The sequence below is a fragment of the Mytilus edulis genome, chromosome 10 (genome assembly GCF_963676685.1).
Source record: "Mytilus edulis chromosome 10, xbMytEdul2.2, whole genome shotgun sequence".
NCBI classification, from domain to species: Eukaryota; Metazoa; Mollusca; class Bivalvia; order Mytilida; family Mytilidae; genus Mytilus; species Mytilus edulis.
Genome location: NC_092353.1, coordinates 20,236,215 through 20,261,073, shown reverse-complemented (window position 1 = coordinate 20,261,073; position 24,859 = coordinate 20,236,215). Strand labels below are relative to the sequence as shown.

The following is a 24,859-nucleotide window of genomic DNA, read 5'->3' as shown; positions in this document are numbered from 1 at the left end:
TGTTTATTTTGATAATAAATTGAAAACACCTTAAACCATTTCTTTCCAAATGATTTTTTTGCAGAATTAAGAATAAAAAAATGATTTTTATCATTAAAATTGGAAATACTGTCCAGGGGTAGGTTTCACAAAAAAAATCCTTACTAAGATTATCCTTACTATTCTGAACTGTTAATGACTTACGTTCAATCTTAATCGTAAGTTTTTTTTGTGACACAAACTCTTGGCATTCAGATCCAATACGCTTAAAGACCCAGATTATGTCTGCAATAAAGTAAAGCATCAAATCAAAATTGTCTTTTACTCCATTCAAAAAGAATTAAAAACAAAAATTTATTCATTTCCATCTATTTAGCATTAGTTCTGAAATATTGAAAAGTCAATGCAAGAGAATGGGCTGTTTGATTTTTGTATGAATTTCAAAGAAATGTTTTTGTTTTGTTGCAGAAGAATTGCAAAGAAGATCAGATGCTGTAAAAAATATTGAAAAGCACAAAAAAAGAGGCATGGATCAGTATGTATTTGTATGATTCGATTGGACATTTAATTTTTAGCTCACCTGGCCCAAAGGGCCAAGTGAGCTTTTCTCATCACTTTGCGTCCGTCGTCGTCATCCTGCGTCGTCTGTTAACTTTTACAAAAATCTTCTCCTCTGAAACTACTGGGTCAAATTTAACCAAGCTTGACCACAATCAATCTATCTGCCCTGAAATTTTCAGATGAATCGGAGAATCTGTTGTTGGGTTGCTGCCACTAAATTGGTAATATTAAGGAAATTTTGCTGTTTCTGTTTATTATCTTGAATATTATTATAGATAAAGATAAATTGTAAACAGCAATAATGTTCAGCAAAGTAAGATTTACAAATAAGTGAACATGACCAAAATGGTCAGTTGACCCCTTTAGGAGTTATTGCCCTTGATAGTCAATTTTAAACCATTTTTCGTAAATCTTCGTATTCTTTTAAAAAAATCTTCTCCTCTGAAACTACTGGGCCAAATTAAACCAAACTTGGCCACAATCATCATAAGGAAATTTTGCCATTTTTTGTTATTATTATAGATAGAGATAAACTGACAACAGCAATAATGTTCAGCAAAGTAAGACCTAAAAATAAGTCAACTTGACCAAAATGGTCAATTGACCCCCTAAGGAGTTATTGCCCTTTATAGTCAATTTTTAACGATTTTCATAAAATTTGTAAATTTTCACAGACATGTTTTCATTGAAACTACTGGGCTAAGTTCATTATAGATAGAGATAATTGTAAGCAGCAAGAAAGTTTAGTAAAGGAAGATCTACAAACGCATCACCATCATCAAAACACAATTTTGTCATTAATCCATCTGTGTCCTTTGTTTAATATTCACATAGACCAAGGTTAGCTACACATGTTCTTTAGAGCCTCTAGTTTTCAAACCAGTAATATGATGAAGGGTTTGGATAGAGGTTGATGATTTATAATTTAAACCTGCTAATTAACAACCTATCCATTTGAGAGACTTTAAAACTCATAAAAAAGGAATAAATATTAAAGCAAATAGTTACAATGTGTTTTACCCTTGCTTGTTGAAATTATGAAATTATGGTATTGTAAACCTTTTTGCTTCAAGCCCAGACTGACATCCCCTCATGCCATTCATTTTGTTTTTATAGTGTGGAAAACACCCCAACAAATCTTACTGAGATTGATGAGAAGGAGACACACAAATGAATAGATTGACTTTAAACCCTTTTTTTACACATTTCCCTTCTGTTTCTTGCGAAATTATCGTACCTTGAGCTCTCCTTTACACTATTTACGTTTCTTTTACAAACTTGAAAAATCAGTATGACGAGATATTCTAAATATATTCAACCTAACTATATTTAATAGTGACGTCTTTGTTGGAATGCAACACTACGTAGAAGCAGGAATATTCTTCACTAGTTATTTAAATCATTCTCAGAGTTCAAGCACTAATTAAAAATTGGTATTTGTTAAATTTAAACATAATCATGTTTGCTGTAGATGATTAAAACATCAACATACAATGCTTTAATTTATAGGTCAACTGGTAACTTTCAAGGTAAACAAAGGCCGTGGGGATACATGAATTGGGGAGAAAATTTTTTTTTTTCATTTTTCCTGTAAAATTCTGTTTTGAGAATCTTCCTCCAATACAGGAACACCTCAATTGATGAGTAATTATCCACTAAAATAAAAGTTAATGTATCTGAACACTTAAAATATGACATTTAGTATATGATTAGTAGTCTTCCATTAAAACTAAATTTTGAATACCAACATAATCATTGTAATGGTAAAAAAAATTTATTTAAAATGTTGCATTTTGTAGTTTAAACCTATTTATTCATGAAATTTACAAATATTTCAAAATGTAGGATCTGGAAACAAGCTTCACACAGTTAACATCAATCATATTGGCTTTTATTAGTACCTGTATCCCTGTGATGAGAGTTGTAACTGGGAACTTATCAATGGAATTTTAAAGCTGAATAGATTTTTCAGTCCTGAGACACTTTCATAAGAAAAAAATTAAAAATCTTAAGAGTACTGTCACAAAAAATGGAAGATGGCCCTAGCCTGCAGTTCAGTGGTACACAATTAAAATTTCAAAATATATTGTTACAGTAGTAGTTGTTAAATGACAGAATTCAGTTGAATTTTAGATAATTAACTATCAACTTTAATCAAATGTTTAGATTTAGAAGATGCAGATCTCTTCCATTGGTCCAAATTGAATCCTAAACTAAGAAAATGAAATTACATAAAACAACAATTGATTTCAATATTGTCAACCTTTCTATGTTTTAGCTGTTCTTTTTTTCATTCTTTATATGAAGACTATCAAGATACCCCCCCCCCCCCAATTTTTTTTTTAAAAAACAATGACCGTCTTTCCCCTCAGAGCTATTCAGCTCTTTGATTAGTTCCAACTCACAACCTCAGTGTTGACAGGCTAGTGATACAGTAGATAAACTACTTAGACCACTCGGTTACCAAGGCTCTGTTTTCTAATCTATTATAAAAATAAGAAGATGGAGTATGATTTCCAATGAGATAACTCTTCCTTCACCAGAGACCAAATGACATAGAAATTAACAACTATATAGGTCACTGTACCGCCTCCACCAATGAGTAAAATGCATACCTCATAGTTAGCTAGGAATAGCCCAAAATGTAATACAATTCATTGTCTATATGCAAAAGTTTGACCTCAATCTAATTGTCCTTAGGAATAAAAGTTGATGAAGGTATAATGATCAGTTGCTTTTGTTATTAACAAGGAAAATTATTTTTTTGTTCTATTTTGTTCTTGTATTATGTTGCTGAATCAACAATGCATTAGTTTCTACTATCATAGAAAATCTTTTATAATTTCCATGTTTAAGGAATTTAGGGGATATAGCTTCAATGCTAGGAGACCTAAGACATATGTCTCTAGATATGGAAGCTGAGATTTCCAAACAGAATGCACAAGTGGATAGAATATCAACCAAGGTTAGTGATATACTAAAATGAACAGATATGTTCTCAGTAAGACAGGGCTGTAACAATGTTTCAATACAATAATAATTTATCATGTTTGATACTTTTGGTAGAACTTGTGTTTCACCAGATTAGGAGATTGTGATATTGATTTACTGTTAAAATACACAGAAATATACTCTTGAGGCTAAGTAGTTTGTTGGACATGGCAATACTAATTTTTGCTAAATTGTGTCAAAAAAATATGACATTTAGATCTCTAAATCAACATTTTTTTGTTACAGGATAGTTTTGTTTTCAAAATATAATACATTATAAAGCTACACTAAAAGGGGGTACAATACTATGAGCTGGTTAAATAAAAATGAACATTTTCATGAATCTGTGATGCTTGAAGGCATCATCTTGCATCTGGAAGGTGATGTCTTTGTTGAGGCATTGCTTGTTGCATGGGCATAGATCCTTGAGGCATCCGGAAGGTGATGTGTTTGTTGTGGCATTGCTTGTTGCATGGGCATAGATCAATGAGGCATCAGGAAGGTGATGTGTTTGTTGAGGCATTGCTTGTTGCATGGGCATAGATCCTCAAGGCATCTGGAAGGTGATGTCTTTGTTGAGGAATTGCTTGTTGCATTGGCATAGATTCTCAAGGCATTTGGAAGGTGATGTGTTTGTTGCTTATTGCATGGGCATAGATCATCAAGGCATCTGGAAGGTGATGTCTTTGTTGAGGCATTACTTATTACATGGGCATAGATCCTGAAGGCATCTGGAAGGTGATGTCTTTGTTGAGGCATTACTTGTTGCATGGGCGTAGATCCTCAAGGCATCTGGAAGGTGATGTCTTTGTTGAGGCATTGCTTATTGCATGGGCATAGATCATTGAGGCATCAGGAAGTTGAAGTCTTTGTTGAGGCATTGCTTATTGCATGGGCATAGATCATTGAGGCATCATTCACCTGTAAAGTGTTCTTCATGAAAAATCTTGTTGTTTTTTTCAATGAAATTTGAAAGATAGGAAATTTGATGGATAAATAAGAAAGTAAGTTGTGGAGTGAACTGATAGAATTATTTATAATATTTTCAGAGTTTAGCATCTGACAGTCGATTACAAGCAGCTAATAAAAAAGCTATGAGCATATTAGCTGATGACTCAAGTGACTCAAGTGATTCCAGTGTAAGTACAGTATAAAAGTTTTTGTGTAAAAGTCCTCTCTTTTTAGCTCACCTGGCCCAAAGGGCCAAGTGAGCTTTTCCCAGCACTTGGCGTCCGGCGTCCGGCGTCCGTCGTCTGTCGTCCGTCGTCTGTCGTCCGTCGTCGTCTGGCGTCGTTAACTTTTACAAAAATCTTCTCCTCTGAAACTACTGGGCCAAATTTAACCAAACTTAGCCACAATCATCATTGGGGTATCTAGTTTAAAAAATGTGTCTGGTGACCCGGTCAACCAACCAAGATGGCCGCCATGGCTAAAAATAGAACATAGGGGTAAAATGCAGTTTTTGGCTTATAACTCAAAAACCAAAGCATTTAGAGCAAATCTGACACGGGATAAAATTGTTCATTAGGTCAAGATCTATCTGCCCTGAAATTTTCAGATGAATCAGACAACCCGTTGTTGGGTTGCTGCCCCTGAATTGGTAATTTTAAGGAAATTTTCCTGTTTTTGGTTATTATCTTGAATATTATTATAGATAGAGATAAACTGTAAACAGCAATAATGTTCAGCAAAGTAAGATTTACAAATAAGTCAACCTGACCCAAATGGTCAGTTGACCCCTTTAGGAGTTATTGCCCTTTATAGTCAATTTTTAACCATTTTTCGTAAATCTTAGTTATCTTTTAGAAAAATCTTCTCCTCTGAAACTTCTGGGCCAAATTAAACCAAACTTGGCCACAATCATCATTGGGGTATCTAGTTTAAAAAATGTGTCCGGTGACCCGGCCAACTAACCAAGATGGCCACCACGGCTAAAAATAGAACATAGGGGTAAAATGCAGTTTTTGGCTTATAACTCAAAAACTAAAGCATTTAGAGCAAATCTGACATGGGGGTAAAATTGTTTATAGGGTCAAGATCTATCTGCCCTGAAATTTTCAGATGAATCGGACAACCTGATGTTGGGTTGCTGCCCCTGAATTGGTAATTTTAAGGAAATTTTGCCGTTCTTGGTTATTATCTTGAACATTATTATAGATAGAGATAAACTGTAAACAGCAATAATGTTAAGCAAAGTAAGATTAACAAATAAGTCTACATGACGGAAATGGTCAGTTGACCCCTTTAGGAGTTATTGCCCTTTATAGTCAATTTTTAACCATTTTTCGTAAATCTAAGTAATCTTTTACAAAAATCTTCTCCTCTGAAACTAATGGGCCAAATTAATCCAAAGTTGGCCACAATCATCTTTGGGGTATCTAGTTTAAAAAATGTGTGGCGTGACCCGATCAATCAACCAAGATGGCCGCCACGGCTAAAAATAGAACATAGGGGTAAAATGCAGTTTTTGGCTGATAACTCAAAAACCAAAACATTTAGAGGAAATCTGATATGAAGTAAAAATGTTTATCAGGTCAAGATCTATCTGCCCTGAAATTTTCAGATGAATCGGTCAACCTGTTGTTGGGTTGCTGCCCCTGAATTGGTAATTTTGAGGAAATTTTGCTGTTTTTGGTTATTATCTTGAATATTATTATAGATAGAGATAAACTGTAAACAGCAATAATGTTCATCAAAGTAAGATTTACAAATAAGTCAACATGACCGAAATGGTCAGTTGACCCCTTTAGGAGTTATTGCCCTTTATAGTCAATTTTTAACCATTTTTCGTAAATCTTAGTTATCTTTTACAAAAATCTTCTCCTCTGAAACTACTGGGCCAAATTAATTCAAACTTGGCCACAATCATCTTTGAGGTACCTTGTTTGAAAAATGTGTCCGATGACCTGGCCATCCAACCAAGATGGCCACCACGGCTAAAAATAGAACAGGGGTAAAATGTAGTTTTTTGCTTATAACTCTGAAACCCAAATCATTTAGAGGAAGTCTGACAAGGAGTTAAATTGTTAATCAAGTCAATATATATCTGCCCTGAAATATTCAAATGAATTGGACATCCGGTTGTTGGGTTGCTGCCCTCCAATTGGTAATTTTTAAAGAAATTTTGCTGTTTTTGGTTATTATCTTGAATACTATTATAGATAGCAATAAACTGTAAACAGCGATAATGTTCATCAAAGTAAGATCTACAAATAAGTCCACATGACCTAAATGGTCAATTGACCCCTTAAGGAGTTATTGCCCTTTATAGTCAATTTTTAACAATTTTCATTAATTTGGTAAATTTATGTAAATTTTTACCAAATATTTTTCTCTGTTACTAATGGGCAAAGTTCATTATAGATATAATTGTAAGAAGCAAGAATGTTCAGTAAAGTAAGAACTTCAAACACATCACCATCACCAAAATACAATTTTGTCATGAATCCATTTGTGTCCTTTGTTTAATATGCACATAGACCAAGGTGAGCGACACAGGCTCTTTAGAGCCTCTAGTTTTAAAGAACCCCCAGTGTTTATACAGTATAATCAGAGCTAAGCATATAAGAATTAGGCAGGAGGAATCAATTCCATTTAACTTTAGACTTGAGTTTCCTAACAAAGTTGACCCTTAATTGATCCCATTTGATGATCCCTTTATTAGGGGAGTTAAAGGACTTTAACCATATTATGACTATGGTCTCACATAGACACAGTATGGAACACAATTTAATAGATATAGGAAGATGTGGTATGATTGCCAATGAGACAACTCTCTATTCAAGTCACATTTTATAAAAGTAAATCATTATAGGTCAAGGTACAGTCTTCAACATGGAGCCTTGTTCACACGGAACAGGAAGCTACAAAGGCCCCCTAAACATCAATACATCACAGGGGATATTTTGCTAGGATATAGCAATCTTGTTAAACTTGTTGTGCTTATGTTTGTGGAAAAACAGATGTGAAAGTCACTGACTTTTGATTTGCTGACATTTTCTGAAAGGTTCATGTAAAGAGATAATAGCTTGTTTATTGGTTTGAAAGTAATATGATTGAAACAAGTCATTGGAGAATACAACTCAATCTGAAGAATCAAAACTTGTCAGTCTTACTGAAGGATCATCATATCACGAAAAGAACAAAACAATGTTTTTTTTTAAATTTCATTACAGTGAACATTATGTTCTATATTAAAGATATCTTGAGCTTCTTTTTTCGAAATTTTTGTACTTTTAAATACCTATCAGTGGATTCAATTTGAGCCCCTGGATTCAGTCATACTTTCAACCAGTTTTCAGATTTTTCAATAACTTTAGTCGAATAAAATTGAGAATGGAAATGTGTATTATGTCAAAGAGACAACAACCTGTCCAAAGAGTAAAAATCTACCCTTTGACCTATCCTCACCAATTACATACCAAAAGTTGCATTATATAAGGAATTAACTTTGATATAATAATAATTTTTACATTAAATGTTACAGGAAGAAGAAAATGATATGTTTCCACCAATGAATATGACAAGAAGTTCAAAACTGAAAGCTTTTGACACTACTACTGAAAGAAGAGGTAAAAATCAGTCTTTTACATGCTTAACATATCAAATATTTTATTGCTTCATTCATTGTATTGAATTTTTGTCTTTTTCAGAAAAGTATACACAATTTCAATGATAGCATCTTACTTAAGCTAAGAATCAATCATTCCCATACAATAATAATACAACAACTCCTTTTGTTGTCACTGATGAACAACAGTCTTACAACTGTTCCCTTGTTTTGTTACTTTATTTAGATTAATACAAACTTGTGATATTATTTGTCCATGTGACCACCTACAACAACTTTTCAGTATCTTCTGTTTTTACAATTATGTTTGTGATTTGCACAAATTTTGTCAATTAACTCGTACCTCCATCTTTTAGAAAGTTTGCAACTCTCTATGCAGATTGTTATTTGACTTTTGACAAGTAATGGAGATAGCGAATGTTGGCCATTATTGCTTGGTGTTTTTAAAATTTTAGTTGTTACAAATACACACTATATAAATAATAATTATATTTTACTAATTTGCTAACAATTCTAAAGTACACCTTTAAATTCTCACCACAATGACAACTGTAAATTCAGAAACTATTGCATGCATTTGTTATTGCGATTTTGCCACTTTAGAATAAAATGCAATTTTAAAATTAATGCAATATTGAGACAAATTTGTTAATTCATATACAAAATTTCAAAATGCGAGTTTAAGCTATTGCGATATGACCCTGCCGCATTTTTCGCAATAATAAAAACATTGCAATAATTTCTGAATTTACAGTATCATATAAATAATTATGGGTAAACAAAAATGAAAGATGAATTATATTTGATTAAATGCAGAGAAGTTTGTCATTCACCTTAATTCATAGAAACATATATTTCACTGTAGTGGCTGGCATGTAAAGTTATAAAGTACACTAAGTTGCTGTGAAAGATACATTTATATCAGAATCATACAGATATAAAGGCTTTTTGTTCAATTGACCATTCAAGTCCGTCATGAGTAGTTAAGGTCATTAAAATGAAGCCTTGTCCTTGTGTGTGCTATCTTTCTGCACAAGAGCTTTCCTTGACCAAATATTTTTGCACATGAGCTTTCCTTGACAGATTATCTCCTGCATGATAGCTTTACTTGTCTGAATTCTTTCTGCACAATCCCTTCCGTTGACAGAAATCTCCTCCATTATTTGAATTTTCCTGGGATATACACGAGGTATAACGTAACGGTACCCAAATTGCACCGAGTACCCAAATTGCACATATTTAGCAAAAATAGAAGCGGACATCTTACAAGATTTCCTAGAGACTACACAATTTGTATTTTTAAGCAGTTAAGCTGCTTTATGCGAGCACCCTAGATTTATGTTCTACCCAATAAATGCTGAAATATGTGCCACTTTTATTATCTGGCTGGCTATCATGTTATTTATAACTAATTGGGCACTTTTTTCATACTTTTTATTTTTGAATATAAAAAATATTACAATAAAAACGTTAAATGGTCGTCGATTTTCCCAAAAGTTTTGAAGTTGCACATAGGAAGTAGTGCTCGATAGAAATCCTTTTATAGTTTATTACCCCCTGTGCTGTGGGCAAAGATGTCAAAGAACAATTGTATGAAATATTTGATCGCTGAAAATCTATAAAGATGAGTCGTTTACATTTCCCAGATGGCAAAAGTCGTAGGAATATTGTTTGTCATCGATACGTATAACATACGTCAGTAGTCTATTAATAAGCTGATATAAGTTGGCGGCAATTTCAAAGTACATAGAAGACGAAATTTACGTACCTTTTAAATTGGGAGAATTCTGATGATACATTGTACATAGGTACTTTATTATTAATCATTTTATTCGTTTTTTTTGTCTGATTGAGATTATTTAAATCATCTTTATTCAGTAATCTTTAATGTATGCTCATTTGTTTTCTTGTTAATATTATTCCGATTTCTAGCAAATCACCTTCATGCTTGTCAAATTAAGTTGTTGTTATTGTAGTTTTCTGATTGGTCGATGTCAAGGTCATTTTAAGATTGTTTCGCTTTTGTGTACAATGTAACATAATGCTACACGTGCTTTGATTAAGCTCGATGTGGTTCAATAAATATTGTGATGTAAACTTTAACAACTGTTTTCTAATTATTTAACTTCAAAGTCGCATATATTTTGTAAAATATTTTAAAAGTCCGAATCTGTGACGCGTATCACACCGTAATTGTTTTTGATTTACAAGGACTTTTCCATTTCCAGTACAGAAAAATACGACTTTTTTTATGTTTCTTTTTATAATTTTTCACATTTAAACACTCGTTAAGTGTTATTGAATCAATTCTATGCGGTTCCTTCAGCAACTTTATGCTGGTAAACAATTTCCCCATGAAAAATAATAAGAAAAGAAATCGCATGATACGATAAAAAGGTAACGAGTCGACTAACGAGACTCGAGAAACGTTTAATATGTTTTCAACAAGTTGAAGTTACAAACAAGTTTTTTCTTAATTCTTACTATTACAGTTATTGAAAGTTTAAATAAATGTTTTTTTATTATGATATTAGTAATGGAAGACACTTAAACTGTAATCAACATATTTTAATTCAGTTATAATTTGAGACGTAAAAAAAGACAGTGAAAATGGGGAATGTGTCATAGAGACAATAACCAGATCTTAGAGCAGACAACAGTCGAAGGTTACCAATGGATCATTAATGCAGGGAGAAACTCCTACACCCAAAGGATTGCTTTTGCTGGCCCCTTAACATAATAACCATGATAACAAAAATGTAAACTATTTCAACTAGTCACTTGTTCAGGTGGAACTTTTAAACCAGAGGAAGAACAAAGTAACTACAATGTAGTTAATAAGTTCTGGAGAACTTTTTGTCTAGTTAGTTCTTTCCGCCTGGAACTTTCCAACGTCGGAACAAAAGAGCATTTACAATAACTTGGACATCATACTAAAATCAGAAATATACACAAGAAATTAATAAAATTTAAAAAAAATGTACAAAACAATTATGAAAAATAAATATGATATACAGCAACAATCACCGCATTCGTGGGTCCTCACTATGGACAGGTACATACAGAATGTGGCGGCTTAAACATCTTAACTGGCACAAAACTCTCCCCTATAATAGGACAGTGTATGTGTATAATCTCAAACATTGAATCTTTATAAATATGAATTGGAAATAACTTTTGAAAGTGGTAGGATTGCATAACATAAACATTACTGTACAAGCATTATTTGATACTTTAGAAATAGCTGAGAACAATGCCTGAGATAAATATTTTGACTAATTCTTTACACTATTCATCTGAATGTGGCCAAGTTTGCCTTTGGGTTTTTGATTAACTGCCTATAGCACCCTTTGGTGCTTTGATTATGATTTGATACTATGCACATCTTTCAACATAGGTTAAAATATTTAGATATGCACAAAACGTTCACAGTATTTATCAATAGATGAAGTGTTTACTGAAAAAGCGAAATGTACTGAAACATCAAAACGTCATCTTTTTAAAATGATCAAATACAATATGTTACAAGTATCCATTTAAAAAAAAATGACGAGTAAGCATGGACTAATATCCAATTGTTCAAAATATTTGAAGAAATTAAACTAAAGCTCTGTTATTTGACTTTTGACGATGCGAATTTAAGCATGGATGCAATTTGGGTACTCCTCATTTCAGAATAATTGATGGTTTGGAGGTCAGTTTAGACCAATTTTTGTATAATTCCATATGGATTATAAATCAAATTGGTATACCTATATATTAGAGAAGGATACGGCTACAAAATAAAAACAGAATGGACATTTTTGTCTTTATCATAAAAAAAAGTAGGTGAAAAAACTGTCAAAATAGGTGCAATTTGGGTACCGTCACGTTACATTGTTTATACCATACACTTATATCAACAGTGCAAAGAGGAAGCTACAGTATCAACAAGCATATTTCAGTCATTAGAGACAGTGTAAAACAGTAAGTTGATGTAGATTGATATTTCTTTTAAAAGTTCTCCTAAAGCTTAACAGACCTTGCATGGAAAAAAAAGTTAAATGAGTCATTTTAATTTTGGAAAAAATATGCAGGAATTTATTATTTTTATATTTAAAGTGTATCTGATATCATTTGTAATGAAAAAAATAAAACAATATATTTATAGTGGGTCTCATTGGGGTCTAAGCCTGACGCGGGATTGCCCATTTTTTGTAAGCGTGACACGTGAAAGTCAAATTATTGTGGCGTGAAAACGGGAAATGAGGTTTTGCGGGACCTGGGAAATGACAAAAAAATGAGAATTGCTTACGTACATAGTGTAAGCGGGATACGGGAATCTGACAAAACAGTAAGCGGGATACGGGAATCTGACAAAACAGTAAGCGGGATCCGGGATCGGAACCCCCCAATGAGATCCCCTTTATATGCTGCTTCTTTCAAAATACTAAGAAGGCCAATGTATGCAATGCACTTGACCCATAATATATGAAATAGTGCCATAGATTGGGTGATACAAAACTTATTTTAAGTCTTTGACAGTTATGTCAATAGATGTGTTTCTTTACAATATTTTCAGCTCTTGAACAGTCAGTGTCTATAAAGTTACAAATAAAAGCTTGTTTATATGCCTTTTCTCATCTGATGATTAAATTTTCAGAGGAGAGAATATAGGGATAGAATCTGTCCAGGCTGCTGTGAAATCCTACAAAGTAAGCACTACTAGTAATGGGAGAATTGATACGGAAACAGATAGGAATAAAGATAGAAATTTCTCATCCTTTTCACCTCCTTCATTTGGATCTGATGAAGAGCAGAGATATAGAAAAAATATAAAGGAGGAAGAAAGAAGGCAAGAGGAACAAAAAAGAATGATTTATCACAGTACCAAGGAAGACAGAGGAAGGGATGATGAAAAGAAAAAGAGAACATTAAATAAAGAAGGGTTGAAGGAGCAGAGGTGTGAAAGAAAAAGGCAGGATGATGAAGCCAGATGGAGAGAAGAAATAAGGCAAGAGGAACAAAAACAAATTATTGATCACAGTACTAAGGAAGACAGAGGAAGGGAAGATGAAAAGCGTTCTGAAAAGAAAAGGAGAACGTTAGATCAAGAACGGTTGGAGAGACAACAGTGTGAAAGAAGAAGACAGGCTAATGAATCCAGGTGGAGAGAAGAAATAAGGCAATTGGAACTAGAAAATAAACAGAAACTAGAAGAAAATGAAAGAGAGAGAGAAAAGATAAGAAATGAAAGAAGAGCTGCTTTCGTTGAAAGAAAAACAAAAAGAAATGGTATGAGTAAATTAAGTATATATATTTTAAGTATTCCAAATATTGGAAATTTTTCAAATGGTCAGTTCATTGTGTGTTTAAATTAGTGGAAGCTGTTTTTACCATTGAATGATACATGCATTTGTATGTGGAAAATTTTATGTCTTAGTATATATGAGAGTACAGAAGGAAACTTTAGAATTTTCAATCAGCCATCACCTTGAACAAACTGTTGTGATCAAATTGCAATTGTTTTCCATTCAGAAGTTTAGGCCCTTAAAGAAAGAATTTGTTGTAATTCAAAATTTATTTGCTTAGTTTCAAATGAGAGGTAGATTATACCAATTGCAATTGATTTCAAAACTGATGACACCATGGCAAAAACAAAAAGGACCTAAAGACAGATAACAGTCTACAAAACTCACAAAAAAGAAAACCAAAACAAAAATCTTCCTTTTGTGAGGCCATAGAAAAAGATATCTTCTATTATGCTTTCTCTACCATTTCTTTGTTTTGGGAAGCTACCCTAAAGATTGGGGGTATATTTGAATGAGTGCTATTAAAATGACAATATGTACTCTATGTATTCAATACAAAAAAAATGCCCTAATTTTTTTATCTTATGTAACAGGACCCACAAATATCATTTCAATTGGCCTAAAGCAAAATGTTATACCAACAACAACAACAATACTTTATTTTAATGATCACTTTTAATTTTGTAACCAGTAGTATTGATTGTAAAATTAAGTCCTCTCATTTTATGTTGTATATTATAGCTGAACAGGCAGCCAGGTCACCAGTTTACAGAAGAGAAAAAATACAAGACTTACTATTGTTAGATGTCACACCACTGTCGCTTGGTATAGAAACAGGCAATTGTCACATGACACCTGTTATCAAACGTAATACAACAGTTCCTACTAGAAAGAGTCAGACGTTCACTACTTCAGAGGACTACCAGATCAGTGTGTTAATTCAGGTTTATGAAGGGGAGAGAACTTTGACCAAGAACAATAACTCTCTGGGAAAATTTGTTCTGACTGGAATACCTGCTGCACCGAAAGGGGTACCTCAGATTGTTGTCACCTTTGATATTGATGCCAATGGTATTTTGACAATTTCTGCAGAAGATACACTTACTGGAAAGAGGAATAGCCTTACCATTACCAATGACAAAGGTAGGGATTTTTATGCCCCACCTACAATAGTAGGGGCATTATGTTTTCTGGTCTGTGCATTCATTCGTCTGTCTGTCCCACTTCAGGTTAAAGAGTTTGGTCAAGTTGACGTCCAATCAACTTGAAACTTTGTACACATGTTTCCTATGTACAATGGTATCTTTCTACTTTTAATGCCAAATTAGATTTGTGACCACAATTTCAAGGTCCACTGAACATTGAAAATGATAGTGCGAGTGGGGCATCCGTGTACTATGGACACATTCTTGTTAATGATTAGTTGACTACAAATGCCAAAAAATACAGCATTACTGTTTGTTTTGCAGTTCTTCATCTTTTTGTCATTATATAATCCTAAAATATCAATTATAACTTTATCATAATAACAAAAGAATTTTTAATAGTGAGGAAATTGGAAATATATTGCAATGAAAAATACTGTTGATTTTTTGATTTTTTTATTAACTTTGTTCTTTAGGTCGTTTGGGGTCAAAAGAAATAAATAAAATGGTCAATGAAGCAGAGAAATTCAAGGCTGAGGATGAACAACAGGGAAAATGTATTTCTGCAAAGAATGCTTTGAAAGGCTATACACTTAATATGGTATCAGCAATTGATTTTGAAAAACATGAAGTTTACAGAATCGAAAAAATACAAAACCTACTTTTGATAGATGTCACTCCAATATCTCTTGGTATAGAAACAGTCTGTGGTCATATGACACCTGTTATCAAACGTAATACAACAGTTCCTTCTAGAAAGAGCCAGACGTTCACTACTTCAGAGGACTACCAGATCAATGTGTTTATTCAGGTTTATGAAGGGGAGAGAACTTTGGCCAAGAACAATAACTCTCTTGGAACATTTGTTCTGACAGGAATACCTGCTGCACCAAAAGGAGTACCTCAGATTGTTGTCACCTTTGATATTGATGCCAATGGTATTTTGACAATTTCTGCAGAAGATATGATTACTGGAAAGAGGAATAGCCTTACCATTACCAATGACAAAGGTAAGGATTTTTAATTATTAGTTGACCACAAATGCCAAAAATTGTCATACAGTTCTTAATCTTTTTGTCATTATATAATCCTAATATATCAATTTTAACTCTATCATAATAACAAAAGTATAATGAGAAAATTCATAATATATTGCAATGAAAATAACTGCTGATTTTTTTTATACGACTGCAAAAATTGAAAAAAATTTGGTCATATATTGGTATCAGGTTGGCGTTGTCGTCGTCGTAGTCCGAAGACATTTGGTTTTTGCACTCTAACTTTAGTAAAAGTAAATAGAAATCTATGAAATTTAAACACAAGGTAAATGACCATAAAAGGAAGGTTGTGATTCATTTTGGGTGTTTTGGTCCCAACAGTTTAGGAAAAAGGGGCCAAAAAGGGCCCAAATAAGCATTTTTTTCTTGGTTTTAGCACAATAACTTTAGTACAAGTAAACAGAAATCTATGAAATTTTAACATTAGGTCTATGACCACAAAAGGAAGGTTGGGATTGATTTTGGGAGTTTGGGTCCCAACAGTTTAGGAATTAGGGGCCAAAAGGGTCCAAAATTAAACTTTGTTTGATTTCATCAAAAAATGAATTATTGGGGTTCTTTGATATGCCAAATGTAACTGTGTATTCAGATTCTTAATTTTGGGTCCTGTTTTCAAATTGGTCTACACTAAGGTCCAAAGGGTCCAAAATTAAACTTAGCTTGATTTTAACAAAAATTGAATTCTTTGGGTTCTTTGATAATTATGCTGAATCTAAACATGTATTTAGATTTTTGATTATGGGCCCAGTTTTCAAGTTGGTCCAAATTGGGGTCCAAAATTATTATATTAAGTATTGTGCAATAGCAAGAAATTTTCAATTGCACAGTATTCCGCAATAGCAAGAAATCTTCAATTGCACAGTATTGTGCAATAGCAAGAAGTTTTCAATTGCACAGTATTGCCCAATAGCAAGAAATCTTCAATTGCACAGTATTGTGCAATAGCAAGAAATCTTCAATTGCACAGTACTGTGCAATAGCAAGAAATATCTAATTGCACAATATTGCGCAATAGCAAAAAATTTTCAATTGCACAGTTTTGGGCAATAGCAAGAAATATTTAATTGCACAGTATTGTCCTGTTTCCAAATTAGTCTACATTTAGGTCCAAAGGGTCAAAAATTAAACTTTGTTTGATTTCAACAAAAATGGAATATATGGGGTTCTTCAATATGCTGAATCTAACCATGTATTTAGATTTTTAATATTTGGGCCCAGTTATCAAATTGATCCACATTGAGGTCTAAAGGGTCTAAAATTGAACATTATTTGATTTCATCAAAAATTGAATTCTTGGGGTTCTATGATATGCTGAATCTAACCATGTATTTAGATTTTGGATATTGGACCATAATAGGTAAATGCCCAAGTTTTTAAGTTTAAATTCTTAGACCACATTCATTCTGTGTCAGAAACCTATTTTGTGTCAACTATTTAATCACAATCCAAATTCAGAGCTGTATCAAGCTTAAATGTTGCGTCCATACTTGCCCCAACTGTTCAGGGTTCGACCTCTGCGGTCGTATAAAGCTGCGCCCTGCGGTGCATCTGGTTCAATTTTAACTTTGTTATTTAGGTCGTTTGGGGTCAAAAGAAATAGATCAAATGGTCAATGAAGCATACAAATATCAGGCTGAGAATAAACAACATAGAAAATGTATTTCTGCAAAGAATGATCTGAAAGGCTATACACTTAACATGGTATCAGCAATTGAATTTGAAAAACTCAGAGGTAAATTGAAAATGGATTGCAATGTAAAAAGAATGCTACAATGTGCAAATGGATGACTGTGCTACTACAGTGTGAGTGATGAGGATATAATGGATTATATATATAGTGCTGAGCCATTATTGAACAATGACTTTCAGTCAACTATTGGAGCTTGAAGCTAAGTCATCAAGGGATATGACAAGTTACTCACATAGTATCACCTCAAAATAGATCACAGAAAACTGTGATCATTGTCAGCCTTCTAAATGTTCCTTGCTGCAGTACAGTATTATGGAATGGCTTGGCCTAGGTCTGGTGGTGTGTAAATACTTTTGTATCAATAAAAATGTTTGTTGACTGCTGAAAAATGAATTAAAATTAAATATAGCAATGTCTTTCTCTGTTTTTAATTTGTACTCCAAACCTAATACAAATGTAAAGGAACTGATGATTCCAACATTGAGGACCAAAAGTAAAGACAAACCCAGTAGATATGTTATAATTGTAGTCAAATAAACAAGTAACCAGTAATGAAATTTCCCCTCTACCATAACAACAAAGGGAAGTAACTGACACCTTGTTTACTTCAATGGAAATAACCTATTGATTAAAGTTACAATTGTTATAAGCTGATTACTAGTATATATTAGTCACTTATAATACTGTATATTGCATCATTTTACTAAAATTCACATGTCACTTATTACTCATGTCATGTGTTGCCTGGATCAATTTACTATTTATAATATGTTCTCATAATTCAAATATTAGATTAACATATTTTGATTGCATTAACAGAGAAAGTAATTCATTTGCTAATCTCACTGACAATGACAAAGTTATATATATACTTAACCCATCAACACCAACACAAGTGAATAAACTAGGATCCTTTATAAAAAAGTCAATGGAACTGAGGACAGGGGACCCTTTAATATTTACCTGAATTTGTGTATATATATTGAGTTACTTAGTTATTGTCTTTATTTGTTTTTGTTGTTGTTACATTATGTCACAAACTGTAAAGTTTATATGGCAATAAAACTTTAAATTGAATATAGTATCAAATATGAAATTATTACTCTGGGAATAGAGCTATATTGCATTCACCTTGTCTGTCCATTGGTCCCGGCATTCATCTGTTTGTTCAACAAATATTGTTGTCACTCTTTACAGAGAAACCGGTACTGCTGGAAAAATATGCATATAACGCAAGAAATACATCTATTCTGGAAAGGGAAGAAAGTGAAAGTGATACAGACATGGGTTTTAATTTATTTGAAGGTGGTAAGTCTTATTGATATTGATTTATCTATTTGATATTGATTTATCTATTTGATATTGATTTATCTATTTGATATTGATTTATCTATTTGATATTGATTTATCTATTTGATATTGATTTCGAAATTAATTCATGTTGACTCTACTTAAGGCTTAAGGCATATTATGTTTCTCAGATTTAAGTTGCAGTTTCAGCCCAAAAATGGAATCTTGGGGGAAAAAGGCAAATCTGAAGGTGAAGACCTCCCAAAATGGAATCTGGGGGGAAAAAGGCAAATCTGAAGGTGAAGACCTCCCATTTCTGCTGCCCAAAATGGAATCTGGGGGGAAAAAGGCAAATCTGAAGGTGAAGACCTCCCATTTCTGCTGCCCAATGCAGTATAAAAGTCTGGAAATTGCTAAAATGAGAACAATCTACTGACAGTTTCAAAATTTAGATACACTTTTGGAGTAACAACATCTGGTTACAGGTTTAGGTGAATTCAGTAAAAAAAAAATGAAAAATTGGAAAAGTATTGATTTTTTTAAATTCTCATCACAAATAGACTTCATAATAGATTGACAGTAATTTAAACATTTGAGGATTTTTTGGGGATATTTCAGACTTTTACTTCTGTTTACTGATATATATTTTCTGAAGTATTACATTGGGGGCATGATGCATGACAACAAAATGCATTTAAAAATCTTATTGCAGAACCAGCTCCATTTGACATGATGCCATTTAAAGAAAGTTCAAAAGCAAAGCCAACTCCTAAACTTGAGTATTATGAGGAAAGTGAAAGTGAGGATGATGACTTAGGTTTAGGCTTATTTGATGCTGGTAAGATTAACATAGAATATTTTCAAAGTTTTTTATAGGCCCCTTTACAGGACATATTATATAGGAAACCTGTTGTTCATCCGTCGTCAACATGTCGGACATTAACTCAAAAACTCTTTCACCAATTTGCATGAAACTTTGGTGAATTGTTTATATCTATTGATGTGAGCTCCCTTATGATTTTCATAAATTTTGGATTTTATGTTTCAAAATTATGGGGCTACAATTTCATCAAAAAAGGGGGATTTTTCTAGTTTTTTTTCGGACAATTACCTTAAAATGCTTGGAGAAGTTTTCATGAAACTTTAATGAATTGTTTATATCTATTAATGTTAGTTCCCTTTATATTTTTATAAATTTTGGATTTTACATTTTGAGTTATGGGTTTTATTTCATCAAAAAAAGGGGATTTTCTAGTTTTTCAGACATTAACTCAAAAATGGTTTGAGCTGTTTTCATGAAACTTGGGTGAATAGACAACTTTCGAGTTTGATGCAGTTCCGTCAAAAACTCTGGTTTTAGTGAACATCATTTGTGCGTTTAGGGGCTTCATCATTTCCATTCTAATGTTGAGCGAGTGGTTGGAAAATTATAATACTATACTGCACAAATTATTCGGCAAACTAAATTCTCATAATTGACAATCGGCACTGCTGTACTTTGTCATTAGGGAGTTGTGATTAAGTACTTACAAAACAAAAATTGTTTCTAGTTTATCCTCCACAATGACGATCACTAAGACGCTTGATGAACATAAATAGTGCAGGGATACAGGCGATCCCCTCTATCTGGTAAACGACGTCGCAAAGGCGCACCTAATTGACAAGTTTTTTTCTGGTGACGGATGAACTCAAAAGTAGTCTATTGTTTATGTCTATTGACGTGAGCTCCCTTATGGATTTTCATATTTAGATATTACATTTCTGAGTTATGGGTTTTTTTCATTAAAAAGTGCGAATTTTCCACTTATTGAACAATAACTCAAAAGTTCTTTCAGCAGTTTTCATGAAGTTGCTAAAAAAAAATCAAATTTAAGATTTTCTAATATTTCTTCTAAAATTTGTGTTTTTCTGCACATGCTACATAGCTTACTTTGAATTCATACTAAAATACTTATAATTACATCTAACTTCTATTTCACTTGGTCTCTGGTGGAGAGTTGTCTCATTTGCAATCATACACATTTTCTTTTTTATGCCCCAGAGGAGCATTATGTTTTTTGGTCTGTGCGTCCGTTCGTCCGTGCGTCCGTTCTTCCGTCCGTTCAGGTTAAAGTTTTAAGGTAGTTTTTGATGAAGCTGAAGTCCAATCAACTTCAAACTTAGTACACTTGTTGCTTATGATATGATCTTTCTAATTTTAATGCCAAATTAGACTTTTGACCCCAATTTCACGGTCCACTGAACATAGAAAATGAAAGGGGGAGTTTCAGGTTAAAGTTTTTGGTCAAGGTAGTTTTTGATGAAGCTGAAGTCCAATCAACTTGAAACTTAGTACACTTGTTGCTTATGATAAGATCTTTCTAATTTTAATGCCAAATTAGACTTTTGACCCAAATTTCACGGTCCACTGAACATAGAAAATGAAAGTGGGAGTTTCAGGTTAAAGTTTTTGGTCAAGGTAGTTTTTGATGAAGCTGAAGTCCAATCAACTTGAAACTTAGTACACTTGCTGCTTATGATATGATCTTTCTAATTTTAAAGTCAAGTTAGACTTTTGACCCCAATTTCACGGTCCACTGAACATAGAAAATGAAAGGGGGAGTTTCAGGTTAAAGTTTTTGGTCAAGGAAGTTTTTGATGAAGCTGAATTCCAATCAACTTGAAACTTAGTCAAGGTAGTTTTTGATGAAGCTGAAGTCCAATCAACTTGAAACTTAGTACACTTGCTGCTTATGATATGATCTTTCTAATTTTAAAGTCAAGTTAGACTTTTGACCCCAATTTCACGGTCCACTGAACATAGAAAATGAAAGGGGGAGTTTCAGGTTAAAGTTTTTGGTCAAGGAAGTTTTTGATGAAGCTGAATTCCAATCAACTTGAAACTTAGTACACTTGTTGCTTATGATATGATCTTTCTAATTTTAATGCCAAATTAGACTTTTGACCCCAATTTCACGGTTCACTATACATAGAAAATGAAAGTGGGAGTTTCAGTCCATGGAACATGGAAAAGGATAGTGCAAGTTGGGCATCTGTGTGCTTTGGACACATTCTTGTTGTTTATCTTTAAGCTTTAACATTTTCTCTTAAAGTTTTAAGGGGAGATAAGAACAATATTTCAAAAGATCAGGGATTTTAAATTAACTCCCATGGAAACTTATTAAAATCTTATTGTAATTTTACATATGTTTCACTGAATAGAATCTGTTTTAATTTAAACTGGTGTCTTATTCTTAGGAATATAGAAGACTTTTTATAAGAAAAAGTTATAAAAGCTAAGTTTGGACATTTTTATAGCAATTCTAAAATTCTCATTACCTTTTTGAATGACTCTTCACAATGACAATTTGCATAGAAACTTTTTAAGATACAATTTTATATGACCATTAAAGTGGAGTTTAAAGTTTTATAGAAATAAATAATGATAAAAAAAAGTTTTAAAGATAAAAGAAATAAAATTTTTATAGAATTGAAAGTATCCTTTATATTCTCACCTTGCACTCTGATGTCTTGACTTTATTTTTTATGGCAATTCTGAATTGGGTTAAATTTCATACGATTTGAAAAGGCTGATTTGATAAAACAAATTGCAACTGGGTCACAATTTTAAATGACCTGCTATAAGTTGAGCAACAAATGCAGTCAATTCACAGTAATATCATTATTTAGGCAAAGCAAAGACTCTAGTAAGACATTTATGTGTGTCCACACTTGTATCTGTTTAACTACAAAAAGGCGCTCATCCATGAAGTTATAACACTTACTTATGATCTGACTTTTTTTTTACTGAGTAGGTATTTTGATTTCTGTAAAAACTACTCGGGAACAAGATCACACCTGAGGCTGTTTATTCATGTGTGAAGGGTTCCATAATAATGTACCTTTAACAGTTCAACAGAGGACTGATAGATTGATCAGTGTTATTATCTCACTCCTGGATATTATTCTGGGTTGGGGACTATTGTTTACAAAATGTTGTTTGAAGAATCAGGTTTGTTTTATTTTTTATAATACAATTTATCCTAGAATTTTAAGTAGTGCATTTATTTATGGATATGTTTCTCATTTCTAATCTTTTATAAAGATTAAATTGTTGGTGTTCCTGTTTGAAATGAAGGCTGTACTTTGACCAATAATATTAATCTTTTTAAACATTGTGTCTTATTGGCACTCATACCACATTTTGTTTATATGAATATGTAATAAAATTGATAGCTTGAGAGCGATTTCAGAGTTAGATATTACTCCTCAAATTAGTCAGCAACTCCCATCAAGGACTCAATTGTCATTTAGAAGAGAAGGAATGCCCTTTATTGTCAAGCATCTAACCTCTGTTTTAAATACGTTTAGTGTCAAATTGGTCTTAATTTTTTATACAACCACCAAAAATTTTTGTGGTCGTATGTTGGTATCATGTCGTTGCCTGCGTCGACTGAAAAGACATTAAGTTTACAAACAGTAACTTTGCTTTTTAAGTAAATGGATCTCTTTGAAATTTAAACACAAGGTTTGAGACCACAAAAGAAAGGTTGGAATTGATTTTGAGGTTTATGGTCCCAACAGTTTAGGAAATAAGGGCCTTTAAACGGGTCAAAATAAGCATTTTTATAAATTTTCAGACAATAACTTGTAAGTGTATGGATCTTTTTGAAATTGTACAACAAGGTTCCATACCGAAAAAGGAAGGTTGGGATCGATTTTGGGGGTAATGGCCCTAACTGATTAGGAATAATTAAGGGGCTAAAAACAATACTTTTCTAATACTTTGTGTAAATAACTTATTTCTTGACCAATTTCAATGGGATTATATTTTTGAATTTTTGGGGTTCTTTAATATGCTGAATTTAACAATGTATTAAGTTTTGGATTTTTGGCCCCATTTTGAAATTGATTCACATTGAGGTTTAAAGGGTCTGAAATTAAACTTTATTTGATGGCATCAAAAATTAAATCATTGGGGTTCATTGATACGCTGAATATAACTGTGTATTTAGATTTTTGATTTTTGGTCCCGTTTTCAAATTTGGTCTACATTAAGGTCCAAAGGGTCCAAAATTTAACTTTGTTTCATTTTATCAAAAATTGAATTATTGAGGTTCTTTGATATGCTGAATCTAACCATGTATTTAGATTTTGATTTTTGGGCCCTGATATCATATTGGTCCACATAGAGGTCAAAGGGGTCCAAAAGGTAAATGTCAAATTTAAAAAAAAAAAAGTTCTTAGACCACATTCATTCTGTGTCAGAAACATATGCTGTGTCAAATATTTAATCACAATCCAAATTCAGAGCTGAATCAAGCTTAAATGTTGTGTCCATACTTACCCCAACTGTTCTGTTTGAACAAATATTATACTGTCATCATGTTGGGCACCTTATTTCTATCCTCACTTAGAAGACCCAAGTATCAAGAAAATATTGTGCTTAAACACTTTAATATATATATATTTCTTAAAGGGGCACTAGCTGCCAAATTCATGGTCACTGATTTGACTCAAATTCTCATATTTTATTTAAAACAATGTAAAACATTTTTCCAAACTATCAAAAGTAAAAAAAAAACAAGTTTAAGTAAATAGAAATCTATGAAATTTAAACACAAGGTTTATGACCACAAAAGGAAGGTTGGGATTGATTTTGGGAGTTTTGGTCCCAACAGTTTAGGAATCAGGGGCCCAAAGGGTCCAAAATTAAACTTTGTTTTATTTCATCAAAAATTGAATAATTGGGGTTCTTTGATATCCCTAATCTAACTGTGTATGTAGATTCTTAATTTTTGGTCCCGTTTTCAAATTGGTCTACATTAAGGTCCAATGGATCCAAAATTAAACTTAGTTTGATTTTAACAAAAATTGAATTCTTGGGGTTCTTTGATATGCTGAATCTAAACATGTACTTAGATTTTTGATTATGGGCCTAGTTTTCAAGTTGGTCCAAATCAGGGTCCAAAATTAAACTTTGTTTAATTTCAACAAAATTTGAATTCTTGGGGTTCTTTGATATGCTGAATCTAAACATGTACTAAGATTTTTGATTATGGGCCCAGTTTTCAAGTTGGTCCAAATCAGGGTCCAAAATTAAACTTTGTTTGATTTCAACAAAAATTGAATTCTTGGGGTTCTTTAATATGGTGAATCTAATTTTGATTATGGGCCAAGTTTTCAAGTTTTTAAGTTTAAGAACACATTCATTCTGGGTCAGAAACTTCGTTTTATTTCATCAAAAATTGAATAATTGGGGTTCTTTGATATCCCTAATCTAACTGTGTATGTAGATTCTTAAT

The 24,859-nt window shown here is 32.6% G+C and overlaps 1 protein-coding gene across 1 annotated transcript in view; it reads left to right on the top strand.

The window, feature by feature from the left end:
- LOC139490595 (uncharacterized) overlaps positions 1 to 24,859 on the top strand; it is a 91,755-nt gene that overhangs the window by 45,328 nt on the left and 21,568 nt on the right. Inside the window, exons 35-40 of the mRNA XM_071277472.1 lie at positions 448 to 514; positions 3,397 to 3,505; positions 4,581 to 4,670; positions 8,018 to 8,102; positions 18,483 to 18,593; positions 19,288 to 19,413. Coding sequence (XP_071133573.1) covers positions 448 to 514; positions 3,397 to 3,505; positions 4,581 to 4,670; positions 8,018 to 8,102; positions 18,483 to 18,593; positions 19,288 to 19,413 — 588 coding nt within the window. The remainder of the gene's footprint in view (positions 1 to 447; positions 515 to 3,396; positions 3,506 to 4,580; positions 4,671 to 8,017; positions 8,103 to 18,482; positions 18,594 to 19,287; positions 19,414 to 24,859) is intronic.